Source organism: Bombus affinis, unplaced genomic scaffold (genome assembly GCF_024516045.1).
Source record: "Bombus affinis isolate iyBomAffi1 unplaced genomic scaffold, iyBomAffi1.2 ctg00000080.1, whole genome shotgun sequence".
Taxonomy (NCBI): Eukaryota; Metazoa; Arthropoda; class Insecta; order Hymenoptera; family Apidae; genus Bombus; species Bombus affinis.
In genome coordinates, this window is record NW_026108828.1 from 306,728 (window position 1) to 330,345 (window position 23,618).

General features: G+C 35.8%; 1 protein-coding gene across 1 annotated transcript in view; it reads right to left on the minus strand.

Moving 5' to 3' along the window:
• The window catches only part of LOC126927223 (uncharacterized), a 36,160-nt gene extending 30,914 nt beyond the window's left edge, over positions 1-5,246 (minus strand). Inside the window, exon 1 of the mRNA XM_050743504.1 lies at positions 4,928-5,246. Coding sequence (XP_050599461.1) covers positions 4,928-5,246 — 319 coding nt within the window. The remainder of the gene's footprint in view (positions 1-4,927) is intronic.
• Positions 5,247-23,618: the final 18,372 nt, after the last annotated feature.

A 23,618-nucleotide genomic window follows, 5' to 3' on the forward strand; every position in this document is an offset into this window, starting at 1 on the left:
ATGCGAGGTTTGTCAATGGTCCGTGAAAATTGTTTGTTTGGAAATTTGTTTCCAAGGGATCGTTCACGGTTGTCCAATTTAACAAAATGGAACTCGTTGCATTTTATCGATCTAAAACGTCATGCGCAGATATTTTGACCTATATAATTTATATACCATACACTGTACAGATAAGTAGAAAATAAAATAATTGACACTCGCATATGCGTATCTCAGATAGTTACTACTTTAGTTAAATGATTTAATTTAATGGAAATCGCTTACCATAACGTCTCGTTTTCCCGCGTATAAAATCATTCGTACGATCACTAGAATCATGTTGGATTCGAGCGATGGGTCCATGTAAATTGCACTGACCTAGGATTAAAATACGTACGAAAATGTAACAGGCGTTAAAACAGTATTACAGCCTTACAAATAAATTATTATTGAAAACTCTCGTAAATACATCGTATCTTATATAATTTTCCTAAAAAATTAATTTTATTCGTTATATTTATCTTAGGAAATGTACGTTATTAATCTCAACAGCATTGGAAAATCAATTACCGAATGGCTGAAATTAATCGATTACAAAATTCCATTACGGATAAATTATTCGCTGAACTTTTTAAAAGATACGTGTAAGCTTTGAACAGTGTAAACAGAAAATACAGAGCTTCCATCCGAATATACGATCGAGATGTTTGAAAGCAAATAGCGTACCTTGAAAATACAGAGATACGCATAACTCTGCCCTATGTTTCCCGGTTGCTTGCGTACATATGTAGTTGGAGGTATTCTATATCTAAGTATAATAACAGAATTTCGTTTGGTATTACTTACGATGTTTAAAAGAGCCAAGATATATTGCTGTACTCGAATTCCATGAAAACGGAGTAATCAGCAGCTATTCCAAGCTCTAGCCATCGTGGCGACGAATCCTTAGCAGCTGGTCTTTTCTCTATGAAATGACTTATCTTAGAAATCGACTTATCTTCCACGAAATTAGAAAGTCTACTCGACTCGACTTGATAGCTTAAACGCATGATTATTAAAAGCATAAATTAATATCTACGAGCAAGTATTCGTGAAATAATTATTATGATATAAATAATTATTTCAAAAGTATAATTTCAAAAATATCAATTCGGTATCACCGTGAATTTCATCCTGCAAATTTCTTTAAAATTCTTGACAAATTTTGGTAAACGTATTCCTCCAGCAAATTTGTCTATTTTTCTATTTTTTACATTAAATTAGGCAAGATAGATAAAGATTCGTGCAATGGACAATATACATATGTGTAATAGACAGGGAATAATAAAATAAATTAAAAACAGCGAAATATAGATGCACGTGTAGAAGATGAAGCGAGAGTGGAACGCAATAGGGAGAATAATTGTAAACCGAGTTCCTTTTAAGGCTGAAGATAAGCTATTCTTATATTACATGCTGTTATTATTACTTTTGTACACGATAGATTGGAATATCAGTACAATTTCTTTCTTTCAGTAATATTCGATGATTCGTTAATTTATTAACCGCTATATTGTACGTGGTAAGTAGAAAAGCAACGATTGTACAAGAATGGCATTTGGAAAAATATTTGACTTACTTGATAATCTGTTCCTTTGCAATTTAGGACCAGAGAAGTATCCAATTTCCTCGGGATTTGTTATTTTATATAGGTTGGGGTTGATAATCAATCTCGGATCCACTCGGATTGGTTATCACACCTTTTATTTTCTCTCTTATACAAAACACCAAATCACACAGCAAACGTCTAAACTCTCCCAATGCGTCTTAGCAAATAAGGCGTGGTCGACTCCTATGACAAAAGAGCGTCGTTAGGAGTCGTACCAACATAACCCTAGTAACCTTTTAGTAACTAGCGGTCATACCAACTGAGCATTTCTCAACAGGATTTACGTCGATCGATAATTTTTCCACTATTGTATCGTTGTATTCTGTGCAGACATCGTCTTTTTCATCGTACAGAATCAATTTCTCAGCTTCTGGGTATTCCACGTCGAAGACGTCACCGGAAAGATTATAAAATCCCTGAACATCGTGGCTTAAGGAATCGCGTTTGCTTCGTTTCGACTTTCTCTTACTTTCTTCAACTTCAAATTTATTCGATTTCCCTGTAACCGAATTATCAACGTTTTACCACGTTTGTCTGTCTTATCTTCGCTATTCTCGTTACGGATAAAATGAAAAAATAGTTGCAAAATTTCTGAAATTGTAAATACGACCAGACTGGAACGTATCAACGACAAATACGGTGTCACAAAATTGTGACAAGTCAATATTCCAGTTGTTAGTTTGTTGAATTTACGCCACCGCTGATTAAACGTATCACGCTTTAATAGAAAATTCAATTTCCCAGCGGGGAAAATGGAATTTTGCGCTAATTAAAGTATTGCGCTTTTGTACAAAATTCCAATGTTTTCTGTTGCCCGCGAAAATGCAATTTTACGACGGACATTTCAGACAAATTTTCATCAGACGGCTTTCCATCCGTAAAAAAGAATGCTATCTATAAAAGTGTCAATGGAAATTGATCAAAGTAACGTCAAGCAAACCCGTTTAAACAGCGAGGTAAAGAGACCAATTACTTTTAACAAAACCTGTATCGTTGCTCTTAACCGTTTCACTTTTAAATATCAATCGGCGCTGTTCCTCATTAAAATTTCGATTTAAATCGAACGAGAAATACAGCGTAACACTTGGAATTTTCTATCGTTTCTCAACCATACTTCGAACATTTACGTCGCATTCTTCGATTCATAGGATCGCGATGTTGGATTCTTCGATTTCGATACAAAAACGTTTCACAGCTTTCGACGCGGGCAATTTAATTAAGAGAACAAATAATTTGTTTATAAACTGCCAATTACGTGCCTTGAATTTCCGATATATGCAATAAATTTCATTGCTACTTGACCTGAGTGGGTCATAAAGTTGCAACCGTGTAAACCGTGCCACGTAATTTTATTGCATTCAATTTTCCACGTTTCCAACAATTTATCAAATTAGAATTTATCCGCGCATCGTACGAAATTTTTCATAAAAATTGATTAATAATAGTAGATATATAGCTCCTCGTATTCGTAAAACAGATTTTTAATCTGTAAACAACGAGTCGTGGTAATTACGATACGATCGATTTTCAACTTAGCAAAATTTGTTTCCATTTAACATTCACATCCAGATTGTATTTCCTTTGTAATAAATTAATTATATAATTAAATAAATTTATTATTCGAACCGATATTCAGATACAGTTCGAGTATACTTGATAAATTTTCAGACTCGATTCTCCAAGTCGAAAATGAGAACGTTTTATCCTATACTTTTTCTTCATTTTTCCACAAGGATTCGCGTTGTTCTCGCTTTCAGACATTGTTCCGTTGCATCCTGTATATACGGGGTGTGCCAAATTTAAACCGTCAAATTGTAAGTAGTTGATTTACAGACAAGAAGAAGAAGAAGGAAGAACTTTATATAATGTTCGTCAACGGACGTTTCTTTACAGAATTACAAACGAGTATCGTTCGTACGAAACAGGTAACGACGCGTTTTCCATCGCAGCGTGCAAAAGTTCGCTGTATTATCGTGTCAGCGCAGTTGCATGCTTTTCATCATGCGACAACAAGCCCGTGTCGTTAATAGCTACAATAATGATACAATGAAAAATTATTATCTGGTATGTTTGATTGGTCGTTGGAGAACGTTGTCCGCGTGCTCGGATAGAAGCCTGACATCGATCAACGATGGGAGTAATACGATCTCGTACACACAGTTGCTAACAATTCGATCGAGTTGCAAAAACCGCGTGTTTTTACTCGTTGCGCTAGTTGTTCACGCGAACTCGCATCTCCAGAATAAACCTTCCGTTTTACAGTTGCGAAACCATAAATACAGAAAAGAAAGTGCAGTTCTTGAAACTCTGACGAAACGCTGATAATACGGTCAATTGTCGCGTGCCGTGGAATGGAAAATTCGTCGTTACTTGTTTCATACGTACGATACTTGTTTGTAACTGTGGAAAAACGCGTTTATTGCCCAGCTTCGTACGACATGTTTTTCGGTAAATATTTACAAAGCGGACAATCTCGCCATATTCAACGGCTTTGAAATATGTTTGCCAAGGCTAATATTCCGAACAACTTTTTCCTGTAATACTCTTTACCGTCGCTCTGCTTTCCGCGATATTCGCAGCAATTTCTGTCTCGACGACAGCGATGATTTCGTAGTTTCGCTTTTCTCGATATCACTGCTAAAGCTTTTCCTACCTCGAATAACGACGCAAAGCTTCGTATGAATCGTATCTATCCTGTTACTTGATACGCGAATTTAATTCGAGGTAGCCTCAGTGATGTTTCTTCCCTGTGCGAGTTGAAAATGATTATCAGAACTGCATATATATATATATATATAAATGTACGGACATCAACGTCCGAGACGTTCGTCCATGCCAAACGGTAACGCGTACAGGAAACATTTGTTCAAAATGACTTTGACTTTAGCTATATTTTTAAATTGGAATTAGCTAATGGTCGTTCGCTTTGTAAATGATTATTTCTTTTTCTCCTTTTTGCCTGCAGATTAAGCCCTCCCTGTTTGACGGTTTAAATTTATTAAATTAAATTTATTAAACCGAATATATATATATATATATATATATATATATATATATATATTCGTTTGTACTACGATTACTCTCATACTCTATGTATGGTATTATAATATCGACGCTATCAGTTCTTACAGTATCACGATCAGAGTCAATTTTAGAATAGAAGAAGCAATTAACGGCGGATCGCAAAGTAAGAAGCTTATAACATAATTGGCAAGGAAGTCGGTAAATCGATCAACCAATCACCTACATCCAACCGTCTAACGAAAGATGAAAAGCCATCGCGATAACGATCCTTCTCACCTGCAGGATTTTCCGGATTCACAGACACGAAGCTCGAATTATTCCTGATCGACCACCACTTTTCGTTTTTCGGCTGAAACATCACATGCTGGCCATTCGTCAGCGGCTGAACGAAGAACGATCTCTGCCCGATCAACATCAAGGCGTACACTTCTTCTTCGCATATCGTCACGACGACGAAGGAACTCGCGTCTCCTTCCAAGCTGCCTTGTCGAAGATCGCAGTTCGCCTTGGCGTTACGTCGCTCGGACTTGGTTTTACCCTGGCGCACCCAATTCACGGTGAAATTCGACGACAGTATCAATCGATCGTTGAACATGGTCCTTAAGGTCCAGTTGCTGATCTCGAGGAACACCGGCTCTTGGTGGAGATACTCGCGCTAAGTTTCTCGGTCTTCGTGGGTCGATCTTCTGTTCCGCGCGCTCTCATTCGGGATCACTCGAGGGTAAACGATCTCGTACTCCTGCAAGCTTTGCAAAAAGTCGCTCATTCGCGACTTAGTAGCGATCGTGCCGAGCAGCCACGTGGCGAGGAGAAAACTGGGAAGTTTCGATCGCGTCATGTCTCGCGCGCTTTGATCGAAATTTCAATAGGATTTTCTGGCTACCCAAAACTCGCCAGGCATGCTCGTTCACTCGCAGACGTAGTTATCGCGATGAAAGCAGCTAATTCGCAGACCCGATATTCTCATTTCATTTCGCCGGTTCGTAACGCGTTCGAAACGCCGTGTCATATAGACGCGGATGCGACCATACTCTCGCGTTCTAACATTTTCAATGTCTCGCGCTTTATCACGTAGCTAGCGCGGAAGTAATACGAAGGTGAATCGTTGGTTTTAATACACAGGGTGTTGTTTAATCGATCGTATAATGGAGAAGGGAACGATTCTACGGTACACCAGAGATGAAATGAAATCATAGAATGCAGTGGTTTTGTAGGTAGTGCTTTATCGAAAAGATTAACCGTGAATATTTGCTCGACCTATTTATACCAAATTGATACAGTATCTTAAAATACAGACGAATCTTTCTCAATTTCCTTCGATCATCGTCTCTAGGCGTACGAAACTGCCTCGTTGAATTCGAACGTTTCTCGATTTCCTTCGACGTCTTTCAATTTCTTCTTTTTTCAATCGCCGTTCGCCTTCTCAAAGCTGTCTTCGAACAGAATTCTTAGAACGACTTCCAATTCCTTTCGATTCGTCCAATCGTTTAGCTTTACGAAACTGTTTCGCTAAACTCCTTTTTCCACTGTACTTGCGTATCGTAACAAACTCGTCGGCGGTAACTCGCGTCGATTAACGATTCACCACCAGTAAAGTAACCGGGAATGCAGCAAACTAGTAATCGGTAGAACGAAGCGGAACGTAAGTGGAGCGAGCGATAAGAGCGATCGCGACAATCGCACGCCTCGCCCTGCGATTCCCACGCGAACGAATCATCAAATTCGAGCCAAAGATTCTCACTAACTCGAAGATTCGCGCCAGTATTTTCCACGCGCGCGTCACACAAATTCGAACGACTTTCGCGAAAAGGACGGAAGGATAAGACGATCGATCGGATCTCGGGTCGATCGCGATACCCCCGGACAGAAGGTTTCGACGAAAAAGTGGAGTAGACGCGACGAAGGAGCGTCGTGCAGCAACTGGTGGCCAATTTATTCACCACGTGCCGTAGGAATTTAATTTTCTTTCGCGCAAGAACGATCCACCATCGGAGAAAGTAGAATATAATTAATTTCGATCTCGTGTCGATCGCGACGTTCCGGATGGAACGTTTCGCCGAAGAGGTGGAATAAACGCGACGAAGGAGCGTCGTGCAGCAACCGGTGGCCAATTTTTCCACCACGTGGCACCACGTGGAAATTTAAACGTTTCCCATGAAAATGATGCACCATTGATGAAAGTAAAATACGATAATTAATTGGTCGTCGAGTCGAACGTGATATTCCGGATAAAACTTTTCGATGAAAAAAGTGGAGTAAACGCGACGAACGAGCTTCGCGTTACGACTGGCAGCCACATGGACGGATGAACGCGGCTGGAAACGCACGCGAGTGCAGCGGCGAATTGTGCGTAAGAGTAAGCGCGAACGCGAGACTGGAAAAAGCACCAGCGCTTACCGCCCACTGAAGTTCTATAATGGCAGCTTTATGTGCAATCACCGAGAAACGAGGATGCTGGCGAACGCATTGTTCGAACCCGACCGAGACGATTTAACAAGGGCCGAGGATTTCATCTTGAACGTTGCTCTTGTCACGACCGGCATACTTCAAATCCGATGGACCGATGATGGAGATAGAGATGTGGCGGCCTTGGCGACAATGTTGTGTACAATTTTCTAATGTTATGTGTCCACGAGAAAATTCCCATTCTATTGGGTTTTCTCAAAAGTTTCTTTCGTTTTATAAGGAAGTGACAGATGCACATCATTTTTTGTTTTACATTATGATTCATTTTGTTCTATTAGTAGAAAACGGATCATACAAAATTCAATAAAATAATATAAAAGAAAAAATGTTGTGCATCTATTATTTTCTTATAAAACAGACAGAGACTTTTGGAACAACCTAATATGTTTCTCATTGACATCCTTGGGAATTAAGTAGAGGATAATGGAAAAATGGAAATCGATAAAAAGTATTTATTATTAAATCGAGAGTTTTAATGAATTTTTTTTTTAGAAAAGTTTGTTACTTTATACAATTTATTGGTAGTGTATTGCTATAACAATTTTTCTAAAATTTACAATTTAAATTACATTGGTTCGTTGAACGATCGAGTAATAACTTAGCAGTGTTTTAAATCTCATTCTCGTAGATTTGATTGTATTTGTAATTATTATAATTATGAGCATCGTATTCTTAAGAACATCCCCTTTTTATATTATCAATTGTTCTTTGATTTATCGACATCATTAGAACGAGAACATCATTATTATTTTCTTATTTCTGAGCTTCGTATTATCGATATCGTCGTAATTTTATTGATTTATTAATCAATATTCATCGTAATATTATTATGAAACACATAAGGAATGAAACTCCATGTACACATTTATAAAATGAAAACAGCATTTTCATTGGTAATGCGATAAATCTTATGTATCGTGTTGTTGTGTAATATTACAGTGTATGTTACAATGTACGTATAAACGCGTTAATAGAACCAATTATTCTCATCGGCGACTAAAATGATTCACGATCGTGTGTTACTTCGTCTGCAATGTCAGGACGGATACATGATAATTGTTAATGTAATTTGTAATACTAAAGCTAGAAACAGATCGATCCCTCTTATCGTCAGATCGTTCGCAGCACCGGTACCGATATTGCAAAACGATTTCTCGCAGCAAGTGGTGCAAGCGGAGAGTTTTGTTCGTTCACCGACCACTATACATCCGGAGTCGCATTTGTTAGTACACTTTCTCTCCACCGACCAAGTTTGTGGACTAGACGTTGAATCTTCGGTGCTGGTAGTGTAAGAAAATCGCTTTACCTGAAGAGAAAGAAGCAAACGTGAAAGGAATATTTGCAGATTTTAAACTTTCACGATGTTCGTTATATGACATGTCCTAGCGGATCGCAAGAGACACTCGTACGCTAAAATATAGTATTTCTTTTAATTTTGTCCGAGTACGAGCTCATTTTGGGCGGCATTAAACCACGAACTTGATAGTATCGAGCGAAAAGAGAAAAAAGAAGACTGAAAAGAAAAGATGAGAAAGAATTCTACATGTACGTAGAATGATTCTTGATACTAAAATTAAATTAATATTTGCAACAATTCCTTGTTTCACTCTGTATGACATTTCACATTGGAACTTGTAACGAACACGAGTGAGTGTGAACGTAACATATTTTTAGTCAAGGGAATATCAATTTTCCAGAATATCTCGCATCATTTCCAGAGAATACGGCTCGTTCATGGTTAATTCGGTCGGTTAATATCGATTACGGATTTCGTAAAATTTTTGCCGTGTATGTGCAAACTGTACAATTATATCATATCCAATATCATTGTTGATTACCAATAAATAAGAAGAACAAATAAAAAATTGCATTTGCATATTCCCTCAAATGTGTACACCATGTACATATGTTCCTATAAAGCGGATTCAATTTCAATAAAGTACGTAATTATTATGAAACTGAATTGATCGACTATATTGAACATTTCCAAACACTAAAATCGCGTTATGAACGAAATGAAACTGTGGCTCTATCTTGAACAGCCTTCTCTCGCTCTCGTGTTGACGATAACTAATATCGCTTTTAGCTAGCTGTTTGCTATATTCTGTTTGCTTTAAAAGCACGCGATCAAAGCAAAATATCAAACATCTGCTGAAACACGTGCGTGACCTGTGTATAATCAACAAGCGTTGGAATCGCTGTTATCATTTGTCATTACCATACAGGTCCTTTTATCACCAGTGCACTTGTGCCCGAAAGTGGTGAAGTTTCCAGTCAGATTGGCGCATCTCTCTCCATCTTCCATTGTATCACACTGATGACACCATAAATCGTTTGCTCGTTCCGACGCTGCGTGAGTTCGATGTTCCGTAGTTAACAGTTGGCCTGATCATCGGACACAATCAACCGACAAATACGTATTAATTAATAGAAATCGTGATTTATCCTAGATTTCTAAAGATTATTAAAATCGACGTAGGAATCGGACGTAAGACGTTGGGCAAATCGTTGTCTACTTTTTAATGCTTCGCATCTTTCTCTCTTTTATTTCTTAGAAATTACTTCCTTCTACTTCTTCCTTTCTTTCATTTTTCAAACAAATGTGTCGTGCTTTCATTAACGTCAGATTTTTGTACATTTTTGTACAAATAAATAGATATTAGTCTTGACATTTACAGACACATCGGCGATATGCGTAAGATGAAATTTCGTCGCGTTCGTTGACAAGATTGCTAGGAAGATTGCGGAAAGGGATATCATCGAGGAAATCGTCTAATAAGGTGAAACATCGGTTTAGGTTTCTTATTTAGAACGGAATTCTTCGGATGTTTAGCTTTTCCGTCGAATAGCGTCTCTAACGATATTTCGCCAAATTTTCCTGCTGTTCTTGCGATACGTCCGACGGTAAGACTTGGCAAGCAAAATATCGTAAACGTATCCGGAAATTACGAAAAATTTATTTCGATTTATTTCAATTAAACGTATTCCGAGAGCAGCAAACGTATTCCTTATCCATTGGCAGGTAATCAACGAAATCATACACGGGTACTTAAAAATACCTACAGTTATGAAAGATATTTCCAAGTTCGGAAAAACGCTTCCACGCAAGTTTGATCAATCGTACCAATCCTCTAGAGTTTCAGCTTCTTAACAGATTCGATCATCTCCGAAGACTAAACAGACGGTATACGACTACGTTTGCATCTACACGACAATTGGATCTACGCAAGACTGCAGATTCGATATCCACGAAATATTCTATGTATATTTCATGAAGTTAAAAATTATACTGTTTTATTTCACATCTGGTTCCAATAGAATAAGATGGATTAAACGTAATTCAATAAAATAATTTAAAACAAAAAATGTTGTGCGTCTATTATTTCCTTATAAGATAAAAGACACTTTTGGGACGGTCTAATGTTAAAAATTCTCTGTGAAAGTTGATTGTAATATTCTTCTTATCTAAAGAAAAAGAGAAAATAGAAATAGATGTATTCAGTATGAATTATTTATTTTATACATAGGAAACATAGGCAAGACGGTAAATGAAAAAGGTAGCCTCGAAATGAGAATTCATCGCGAAGCTTATCACGGAAGAAAAGTCAATTAAATGCACCGTGTACGATGATCGTTGTTTACACGATTCGTAACACAAATGGCTAACACCTACGAGTGAAGGCTTCAACAGGTGCACTTTCCTCTATATGCAGTTTATATGTAGAGAAAGATCTTCGCTATAAATAGACGAAACATCGTTCCTTCAGACATCTAGTGAAAACTCCCTCAACGAAACACGCTCCTAAAACGCAACTTGCTCGTAAAACAAATAGGGCCATGTAACTGAAAGGAACCTCGAGAAAGAAAGAGAAAAATGGGAAGAAACAGAAACTTCCATTTTCCATTACAGAAACGCTCTTTGTTGAAAGAAAAATTCCTCAAATTAAAAATTCTCAAAGACGAAATACCGCCATTGTCTATCCTGGCAAATTATCTTCCGTCTTAACCAGTTACCTACTCTTGACGAGTATACTCGTCACGCGTAAAAAGCAGTTTTTGCTGTTTAAACTGCAATTTCAGCGAAAACTAAAATATATTCGTAAATTTGAAGACGTTTCGACCATTTGGAAGCCAGGACCAGGTAAAACGAACAAATGAAGAGATATAAATAATTATTATGAAAAAACTATAATACAGCGTGAACAAAGTAGTTGTTCTGTCCTTTCTAACGCATTTTAGTCGCATTAGTCGCAACGGCTAACTGGTCAATACATTGTCGAGTCGATCAACTTTGGTATTCCGATCGTATCGACGTGAAAATCGGCGTGACGAATAAGGCGCAAGAATCGTTTTCTTCTCTCGCAAATACCGAAGATGGACAACGCGTATCGGCGAATTTTTAATTTCAGAAAAATGTAATTTGATTCGTGGCGAAACGTGTGAGAAACGCGTCGAATTAAAGAGGCGAAGGTTTAAGCAGCCCGACAAAGCGAGTGAAATGCGAGGCTTACCATTGATGCTTACGACCATGGAGATAGACACGACGATCAGGAAGTACGTGACAGGGTACATGTATCGGCCATGTTGATAACGTCTAGCGCGTCACATTCGAAAATAAATTCGGCTGATGTCATTGGCGCATTGATCGCATGCTGGTGTATGGCGGCGAGCGCGTTGCGACGCAAAACGAGCGGATTTGGGTACAATAGGCAGCCATATTGAGAATAGCCGGAGTCTGCGCTGGATGGGTACAGCTGCTCCAGAAACCTTGAAGCCCAAGGAAAATCAATATCCATGGCAGCCGGAAGGTCCTGTTCGTTCAGCGGGAACGTTTGACGTCAAAGTTTCTGCGCATTCGCATCACACCCAGAAAAAAGAAAATTCACTGTCACTGAATCAATGATTTGTCGACACCGCAACTAAAATTCAACTTACAATGCCTCGAAAGCTAAAATAGTCCGACACTCGCCGTAAAAATATCTTTCGTTTCGTACGTTCATTCGAACGAAATAACTCGTCTGCAACTGTGGACCGAACCATTTGAATTTTGCTCGACGAGTTAGAGGAAATCTTCGAAATGTGTTATTTAAATCTTCGTTACAGGTCCAGCTAGAAAAGTTGTAAAAAGCTACCTTTACTTTCTTCTTCGCTATTCCGACTAATTGTACTTCTTTCAACATTTCTTTACACGTCACCTATTGTTAATCTTTCCAATTCTTCTAACTCGTAAAAAAAAAAAAAAAAAAAAAAAAGAAAAAAGGAAAGAAACAAATTGTTTGACTCAATTTTTGAAAAGTTATTCTGTTTTAAAGAACGCACCAACGCCTCCTATAGCCCGTTACACGAGACTTCGGGATTTTGTTCGTTTTGTAACGAAACACGACTATCCAGATCACATTGGTAGAATTTGAAATCATCCTGAAAGTGCAAATGTAAAAGGCAGAAAATAGTTGTGGCGAATATTTGGGGGGAAAAATAGTACATAGTATAGATAGGTATTTTGAGCGTACAATAAATATCAAAAATTATTCCATTGAATATCAAGACGTATCGGTACAACAGATAATTGACTGTTTAATTAATTTCGTGAAATTAATTTCCTCCACGAGATACACCATAAAGAGCTATCTTCAACATGTTATAGACGCGAAATACTGTCCCATTGAACATTGAGATGCATCGATGTGATGGATAATTGACTGTTTAATCACTTTTGGAATCTCTGCGAAATATACACTCGCACTAAATATCTTGTTACTTAAAATACAATATAATATGTAATATGCGATATGTAATATAATATGTAACATACACGTACACACGCGATATATTTATAAAGAAGCACGTATCAGAGTTGGAATAATTTCGTGAGCAACAGTAGACGGTAAATGTAATTTGCAAACGACCTCTTTATCAAATATCGATAAACGCGATCGATATGGAAGGGATCAGTCCTTATGCTGGCCAAATATTCCGTCATCATTCAAACATCCATCGAAACTAATCCCAGTACATACCATTCGAATAATCGAGTAACTTCGTTATCGCGTATGATACAGTGCAATTACTTGATTGCAATGATATCTCAACGATTATTAACAGATACCAAGATGTCTCGACAGTTGCAAAAATCTTTTATAAATAAATTACACGTGGCTCGCGAAGCTGTTTCAACGTTGCTGGAAACTTTTTGCGTATATGATATACGAAGCATTTCGAAATGATCATTGCAGCACTGTAGCGAGACACGCCTAACTTGATCGTATCGGTGAAATTTCAAACGGATTTGGAAGTGTGCATAGAAGTTATATTTACCAGGGACACGTACTTTCCAAAAATCATCAAACTATTCGAACAGTCAATTATTATTTAGTATGTTAATAAGCCACGATGTACAATACCCTTAAAAAGTTAGAAAGAATAAATTTTCGGAAAATGGAACAATTTGACTTTCAAATGGCTTGTACGTGATGTAATCATCTGTTTGATGAACTTTTAATTGCTATCGTAGATAGGATCGTAAAATACTACGAATGTTACAGACATTGTCGTGATTTTCCTATAAAGTAACACACGGCGCGTAGTCCGTTTGATGTTCGATTTGCTTGGCTCTTGTAATCCAATTTCAATAAAATTGTACAAAATGCACGTGATACGAAAGAAAATATAAAATATACAAAATACTCTTTACTTCTCTTTTTTTTTTCAATCATATTCTCAAAAATATGAATTTGCATCAAAATCTACAGTCCAATTAGAATATTAGAAAGAATATTCAGACAGACGATGTATATAAAGGAGATACAAATTACGACGATGAGAGAACTCGCAAGATATTTGTATCTGTGAAATTGCAACTGTTGCGTCGATAAATATCTACGCCGATTAAATGTTTGATACACTTCGGATTCTCATCGGAAAACCAGTAATAACATATTTCTATTTCGTAATATATTTCTGATGTACAGAGGATGCTCTCAAAAAAATATACACCCACTTTAATTAAATGGTATCGTGAAATTGCTGCATCGTATTATTACAATTTTTATACAAATCTTCCTTTCCTTCAATTTTGTGTACATTTCGGATGTATTCCTTTCTTTTAATCCTATTAATGGATCGATAGATTTAATTTTATAAAATTGATTTTTTGAATATTTATACATTCCATATCTTTTTAAGCACCACGTCACACGATTCTTTCGGTAGAAATAACTGCGTAAATTTAATAACTGCGTAAAATTACATTTTCTCTGTACCTGGGAGCTTTTGCGCGGTGAATTTTATACGATCGAAGCCCCTTTTTCGAATGGCATGGGTGCTTCGGCATGGGAAAGTGCCTCTCCATTATCGTTTTAGCTGGCTGTTTCCATTTGTATAAAATCGTCGTTATTATCGTCTTTATCACAACGAAACCATCCCATTACATTAGTGTATTTAAGGTTTCCCCACAGTTACCCCATCATTCGAGCAATCCACGTGCTTTACATAATTCTCAATATCACGTTTCCATTTTCTAACATCTGTGACTGTAGCTTTTCCAACGTCACGTACTCTTGATGAATTCTATCGCCGATTCTTACACCACCTCCCACCTTTTTAATTAAATTCTATTTTCTTTCTGTACGACTGGAACGTTGTTAGTTTCATACCAAATTCTTATTTATCGGAATTCTATTCTATCGAACAGAGAAAAGAATGTGTAGATTTTTTAAAAAGAAACTTATCCGTCACTGAGAAATGTTAGGTTCGACTGATAAAACGTACAGACACCAGAGTATTCGTGGGAGCAGTCGAACATCAACGATCTCGGCATATTCCACCTCAAACGCGATTCCGTAAAATTCAAACTAATCGTCCAGCGAGCTGTTCCATGTTTTCCAAACTGAACAGATCGTGAGCATCGGCCAGCGATATGGGAAATGAAGATAATTTCCAATTGTTCGTAACATCTGACGATCATTCGACTTAAAACATAGTTCTCGCGGTCGCGGCAAACAAGTTACGCAGGCAATTTGTCAGCTGTCGAACGAGAGAGCTGGCTGGTTGTACTGCGTTGAAGCAGAGCGATGCGAAGAACGGGAGAGACGCGAAAGGGAAGCGTTCACCGAGAATACGTCCGTTTCGTCTTTCTCGTTAGACGGTGGAAATGAATTGGCGATTTCACCATGAATACTACAAAGGAAGTTAACGCTGTAACTGGCGCGAGTTTCGCGTGAAACGTAGCCTTTGACGAGGTGAAAGCCGGTTTGTTTGCGCGTCTCGCCGAACAAATCCGATAACCAAAATTGTCTGACGAAATTGTTTTACACGAGCCGTGTTCTCGGTAACGCTAGCGGCTATTTAATCAAAATTGTCGGCCGCGTTTCTCGTTGGCCGTTCGATCGACCAACGTGTAATTAAAATGATACTCTTAATAGATCCTCATGGACAAAGATAGCGAGGCTGGCAGTTGGCGAAGCGAGCTAAGCAAATAGCGAATTATATCGCGTGTTATAACTGGATCGTGGAAGTTTGCGCATATTTTTACACTGATAAATTAACCCTGCTGCTGATCCTCTTGTCGTAAGACAACATAGGAAAATATATAAGTAAATAGTATCGCGAATAATTACGAATAATTGCATTCATTTTCGTTAAAGGTAAATTATATTGTATTTACGTGCCAAGGATAGAACTGAAATTGCCGCTAATATTGATTTATTCTTGTTAAATTTCAATGTCAGAATAAAAAAGTTTAGTAGTTAGCGGTTGCGACCTCTTTGAAAAGCGTGTACCTAAAAGTGTGTCGCGAACAGTAAGCGATGGCGAGTATACTCGTCGAACACGGAGTACGGGTGGCTGTTATAATATAGAATTAAGTTGTTACGAAACGACTGTTTTATTTTTCAATTTAGTACTGACGGGGCTCGTCGTAACGTAAAATACTGCCATCTCTTCGTGACGAGTATACTCGTGGAAAACAGCCAATTGGTTAAACCAGGACCAGATCACGATACCGTTTAAAGATGAAATTTGTAGAATGGTTAGAGTTAGAGAATATCGGAACTTTGTATTATTATAACGTTTACCATCGCTGCGCTCTCGATATTAACCCTTAACTGCTGCTCTGGGACTCCCAGACGATATAAACATCCGCGTAACTTCGCTCTCGAGCAACGCGTGATGTCAAGTAATTTTCAATTAAGTCGCCCCTTATGACTATAACTTATAACTTCTGATCTTTGTTCCGTATAGGAGTAATTGAGAACGTACAACTTTCCTTTCGCTTTGTTTCGTCTTGTCCATTATGGATGAAAATGCGATTATAGTTACGAAACGAATCATTCTTCGTTGATCGCGATACAATGGAAATGTTTACAGCGAACGTTCCCGAGTGCTTCGAATAAAGAAAGAACGATGCAATACGATACTCTTTGACTTATAAATAACTTTCCTTTGAGACCAATCGGTGGATCAATTTTCTGGCTCCGCAGACGCAATGTTACACGTAATCCTAGGAATCGTGAAGTTTTCAGTCTTTTCTAATATTATTTTTCAACTTGAAATTCAATCTATTGGACGTAGGAATATTTTTACTGTAAACTATTAGAAAAATGTCCATCGTATAATCGACGAGCATCGCGAGAGTAATATCCAGGCTTTAAATTCTAAAGGCTCGTTACCGTACAACTGTAGTAGGCAACGTCGTTGCTCTAAACACGTACGTAATTTTGTTCACATTGTATAACCGATAACTATTTTCTTTTTATTATTTCTTTTTATTCGAATGTCCTTCAGCTTTCGCTTTACCACCGTACATCATCCCTACGTCATGCACCGATACTATTTTTCTTTTACACTGTGACACTTACTTGTCTGCTTGACCATGCGATCCTGATCATCATGCAAATGGTCTAAGACTGTTGTCGTAATACTCTACGGAATAACTAAAATTGTTGTATCGTTCTAACACGTTATAGACTTTATTAAAGAGGAACGTTTACTCGATAGAAGACTCAGATTCATGAAATAAGACACCGGTTTTCCCTGACGCCACTTTACGATATAAATAATTAAACTTTTTCTCCCTCGTATATGGAAAGCTTAAAATACTTTTCCTGTATTATCTATGCCAAATCTCCTGTCAATTTCGTTACTAAAATAAATGTTACAGTTATCAGCAATAATCGCCTGCACTCGACTATACGTTTCTTTAATTAAAAATTTATCAAAGCGAAGTCTTCGATTCTTTAAATTCTGCAAAATTTGATGAAACGCGCAATGACTCGAAACTTCCGACGAGTAATGTACGCGAAAGACTCTGTATACTCGTTAGGTCGTTCCTCAAACGAGAAACAGATCAAACTGTTCGCGTTCGAGTCAAAAGTAAAGGGAAAAGATTAAATTTCCTAACTTTCCGTCGATAGGATCTTCATCGATGTTTATGACAGTTGACTTCTCTTAATTAGCGAAGCTTCAAGCTTTCGATATTTCCAAGTTTCAATAATTCTCATTCTCCGTTCGCCTTTCAATGACCGTTATTAGCGTGAGCGTGTGTCAATAATCAAAGCGAACGATGCTCTTTTGAACCTTCCTTTCCTCTTCCATTCGTCTTCCTTTTCAGAACGGAATAATGGCTAGATCTACTTTACTCGTTGCGCTGATTTAACGAGTGCGTGTTTATTCTCTCTTTATTCTTCGTCTGCTTCTGCCCTCGCATCTGTTGAACATCGATTCGATTGCTGAACTCGACTGTGTGATTCTCCTATCAGGAACGACATTTGCGTCGGAATATACATGTTACGGTCGTTCTTTAAAATTCTTCTAAATTAAAAGTTCCTTAAAACTCTCCTAGCTGCAAAGTTCTTCTCCTGAAAGAGTCGCGGTAAACGTGGATATCTGACGTTACGCGTTCGTTAACGAGCTTCTCTTATGTCAAATATTACAAAGCAACGATTTACCCAAAATATAGAAATATCTTCCGAAATAGCGGACTCATCGTTAGATTATTAGATCGCGGATGTTCGTGCATTTGTGGGAATTTTAAAAATGCAAAAGTCCATGAAACGTTTAGGAAACGTAGAGGATGAAATAAATCTTATCTATATATATCTTGAATATGTTTGTGTATGAATATCTTATGATTTGTGTGTATGAATATCTATATCTTTGTGTATGAATATGAATATCTTTGTGTATTTGCTACGATATAATTATTAAAAAGAAGAAGAAACTTTCAATCATGAGAAAGATGGAATATAATGAAATATATTCAGACATTGAATAAAAATTTTTATTTTCATTTCGGAAGATGGAACGAACACGAAATATGCAGCAAATTTTGCGAATATTTCAAAATGAAGGAACTGCGCAAATATAAATATTTGCAAGTTAATTGCACTTAATATGGAACACCTGACTTTAAAAGCTTCCCAAAAACAGAAACATGCTTTTCTTTTCAATTGCCTTCGAGAAATTAATAAGTCCTTTCTGTGTCGCTTTATAAATTCTTTTAACATCGATATTACGTTTTTTCCTAATATTAAATTCTAACAATTTCTTATAATTTTTCAGCTGAAAGTTGTATTAAAATAATTTTGGCAACTGCTGAAAATTGTTGAAATTGTTGCACCAAGAGCGTAATTTCTGGGAAAAAAGGGTCGATGAGAACTCAAATCCTTCCGGGACTGTTTTACTCGCTCTATTAAACAAACATGTTTAATGATAAATCATGCAAAAAGTAATATTTTTTACGTTCATTATTTAACACGACTCTCAGAAAAATTTTATAGGCTGTCAAACGTAACAATCAACTGCATTCGATCAACGCATGCTTTCATTTTTAAGGAAATGTTTCATTTATTATTTGCGTTATTACTTTAATAAACGTTTGCTATACCGTTAACGTTCATATCTATAAACCAACGTTTACTTACAGCTTTACCCTTACATAACGTCAATCTTCGAAAGAATTACGGATTTTTATTATACAATATATTAATCTTAGTTATTATAACGTTAAGTTATTAGCAAAATTACAAGATTGAAGTTACCAGAAGAAAAAAAGCGAGGTGTTCGTTTCCTCTTTTACAAATATAGAAGAGGAAGGTTGCTTAAGAATGATTAAAACGTAAAATGAAATTCTAATTAAATAAACGCCGTATTACCATTTTTCTACTATAGTTTCGAGTAAATTCCGCGCACTAATCGTATTTCTCTACGGCACAATAATAACATTCTGTTAATCAGCCTTTGAAATGTCACCGCAAATGTTCCATGTGCAACGTGACGTGTATTCCGTGATAATTTTCTTAAACTATATGAAGTTAACGTTTATAACATTCTATAAAGTAATAAGCAAACTAAATGAATAGCCTTCATCACGCTGTATATCCTGTTTGCATATTTAATATTAATATCAAAGCTTCCATGCAAAAAGATGTTGTATTTTGCAAGCGTATTTTATTACCGAGTGCATAATAATTCATTAACAATCCCCACGATTTATCGTCACAGTACGAAAGTACGTTCAATAATTTACATTCTGTTTTTACACAGTCTGTTGTAGCTATACTTTGTTTTCACGTATTTCAAGTAAACATATCATCGATAAATACACCAGTACAAACGCTATTATATCGATGCAAACGTTAAAACATTTTCATCATGGTGAAATGTATTTGGTACATCAATTTTAGCGAATTCAATTAATGTATGACGAATGTTAAGCATTTACTTTGATTCGTTGAGTTTTAAGAATGAAATTAATTAAAATTTCCTTCAATCAAGGTAGATGTAATTTTAACAGAAAATTCCATTAAATTTCTATAAGTATTTCTAATGGTTACTCTTATGCCTATAGATAAAAATTAAAAAGCAAACTATCCTATAAAAATTAACAGATAAGATTATTTTTTCCTGTTAATTTCTATGCCATAATTGCCTCTTCGATTCCCCATTTCTCTACGATTTATTCGTCTCGTACACAATTTTAACGTAATATTTGTAACAACAGACAGAGATACTTAGTTAGATTTAACACGATTCTTTTTTTCGCTTTTGTTAAAAAATTATTCGCAGACCGCAGCTCCTCCTTCGATAAATTTTAATTCTCATTACGTGTACGTACATAAAACGTAGCGAGTACGAAACAATCACAGAATAACGTGATCTTCGATGAGATGCGATGTTTTAATAAGTTCTGATAATAGATGCATCATTAAATATGTAATTGGAAATGGTTGTTAATCGCGAGCATTAAATAATAATGTAATTTGAAAATAAATTAAATTCGATATATTTATACCGAATATATTAAAGACGTTTTAACATCGACATATTCAACATTTACTACTATTTTCCAGGCACAATATCTTCTTGTCGTTACGTATTTGAAACCTCCATAATATCTGAACTTATTTTAGCGGACACAGCAGTATGTAAAAGTTACATTAATGAATAAAAAAAAAAAAGAACAACAACAAATCGCGAGTATCTTCGTTAACTTACAAGATACGTATTATTAAATATCCAAAGAACAATTCTAAACAATTTTGCAGAAATAACATTCCAAACAAATATAATACTTATTAATTGATATATTAAATTCGTCGGATGCAATTTTTTAATCGCACATGAAACAAACGTATATTTCTCATTTCGTTGAATTGTTTTCTACATTTAAATTATTCCTGGATAGATGAGAATTATACGAAACTCACGAAATAAGGAAATAAGCAAAATAAAAAGAAAAAAAGAAGAAAAAAGAGAAGAAACTGGTAGATTTCACTTATCGTTAAACTTATATTCTTAAAGCAAGTTAAACTTAGTTCGCCATCTTCGTGATATTACGCAATTCAACAAACTGTCAGATGCAAATACAACGTTAACATAGAATTGTAACGATAAAAGTTATATTCGAAGTTATGGTAATCTCTTCTGCTATGACTCATCATTGTGCAACTGTAACTTATAGCATTAACAAATCTGTATTTTCAGCCACGTTTCTAACTATAATCGTACATTCCATGTACATAAGTAATGTCCACATTGAGGAAGTATAACGCTTAGTTAATAAATTCGAAACCACATCGTTCGCGTGTAGTCCACGCGAACTATATTTGAATTGTGTTAAAATGGCAATTTGTAAATTTTATACGTCATATCGAAGGGATTAAGGATATTGAAGGAGAATACATAAATATTCGAGTCGCGTACATAAGTCTTAATATTATAATAATAAATAATAAGTCATAAATAAGTCATAAATAAATCATAAATTTTCATAATCTTAGTACGTTATTGATCTACGATATAGTAAAAGTTCTATACAATAAGTAATAAGCTTTATACAATAGCTCGTGGTTGATAACTCCGCGTTAAATACAATTTATGGCAACAAAATTTTATCCTATTCTAACAGTTCGTGGAAATAAAAATCGACGGACTTATGTAACTTCCAGTTGGCGAACAAATTAACGCAAGTTTCCAACGAATGAAACGCGAATAATGGGCCAAGGAATTTCCGACGATATGAAGAATTAGGTAACGTTGTCGGAGAAGAGTGCGCGAATGTAATACAATACCTTGGAAAAGTAAAACGTTTCTTTTAATAATGTAAATGGGCTGAAAAATATTGCGGCAGAAGCGAGCAATTACTGATTCTACGTGAAAAACCGAGTGGAAAATGTGGAATAAAATTTGTAAAAATTTCAGTACACCGGTTAAATCCTCAATTTCGATCCTCGGATGAAAAAAAAATTAATTGTAATAAATCATACCAGGTGTTTTTCCTATCTTTCTTATTTTTCACGTAGAATCACACTCTGTGTTTCTATTCGATCTATTGGCCAAAATCTATAAAATACACGTGGCGATCAACGTATCGATGCATTCTGTCAATTAAAAAAAGAAGATATAGCTTAACGTAGAATAATCTTTTTTATTGCGATAGTGATGGAAATTTCATTATCGAGATTAATCGTGAGCTTGTTGAAAGTCTGATCGGCGCTATAACGAAAGAGTAGTTAGGCGAGCGGAATCACGGCGTGGAATGGAAAAGCGTGAGAAAGTAGTCTCATAATGTAATTAATGATCGAGGAATCGAAATTCTGTCGTATTTTACAGCGAGGATAAGAACTACTCAAGCGACAATCGAATGTCACTTAAGCGCTCTGGAGATGGAATCAATTAGTACTTGAGTGGCGTTAATTCTTGCGCGAAGATCAATTCTCGCAAACTATTCGAAAAATAAGGATTAAAAGGTTTTTACATAGGGAAGCGTAGGATTGAAGCTTAGGATTTAATTTTGACGCGAATAAATGAAAGTTTAAGAATCGAGATTTAATTGAAATAAAAGTAGGATCGTTAAATTAAAAAACGTGAATAATTCTCAATTTTTGTCGCATATGAAGTATAGACACAAGTCTTTCAAATAATAAAATATTTAACCAACGTTAAATATTGAACTATAACGTGAAAGTAATATAAATGTAAATGAATATCGAACATTCTGAATTATAACACCAATTAATCGCATGCTAATTAATATTTATGAATCATAAGCGAAACACGATGGAAAATCGAAATTCGATATATATATTTCGAACCGTAAAAATAAGATCAGTAGAATGAACATGAGTTGGTGTACACTAGTTTTTTATTAAATGAAAAATAATAGATACGAATAGTAATAATAATAGGATATTTCTTAATTAACTTTTTCATTAATAGATATTATGTTTACATATATACAAATAAATATAATTTTCTACAAATAATATATATGTTATCAATTTAGGATATGAGTATAAAATTTCTCACCATGTCACAAATTTTCCCGAACGTTATTTTTCGCATTTGAACTTGCAGTTGGATACTACGACTATATTTCTTATATCTGTTTACAAGTTTAATAAAACTATTTTACGCTATGGCTTCGCTTGTTACTTACGGCTTCTTCAAACCAAGCGATTAAGAGATGGAATAAAGCTGAAATTACGTGATATAATATGCGCGTATACTTCGTGTGCCTGACATTGCGAGCATCACACTACTTACAAAGGAGATTTTACCTTGTATAAATCATACTTTTATTTTGGCAGCATAATAAATTTTATCCGATTACTTGAAAGCTGTTTGTATTCCGAGTTATTAAGCATCGTTATAACAACGAATGGTGTTGATAATTCTCTAATTTATTTAAATTTCCAAATTAACATAAAGTGTTACGTAATCATTTTATAAATGTCTTAAAACGTTATGAAAATTATTTTATATCAAATCTTCCCTTAGAGAACGTGGGCAGATGAATATTAAACTTTGATGGAACGCATCTAACGATTAAATATTACATATCTATGAAATTCATCTAAATGATTAAATATCAGATATCTACGGTATTCATCAAACGATTGAATATGAAATAATATAAAATAAATATAAAATAACAGTTAGCAACATTTCGATATTATGGATTAATTGAATTAACTTTTAAATCGAAACACAAACGTGTTAACTA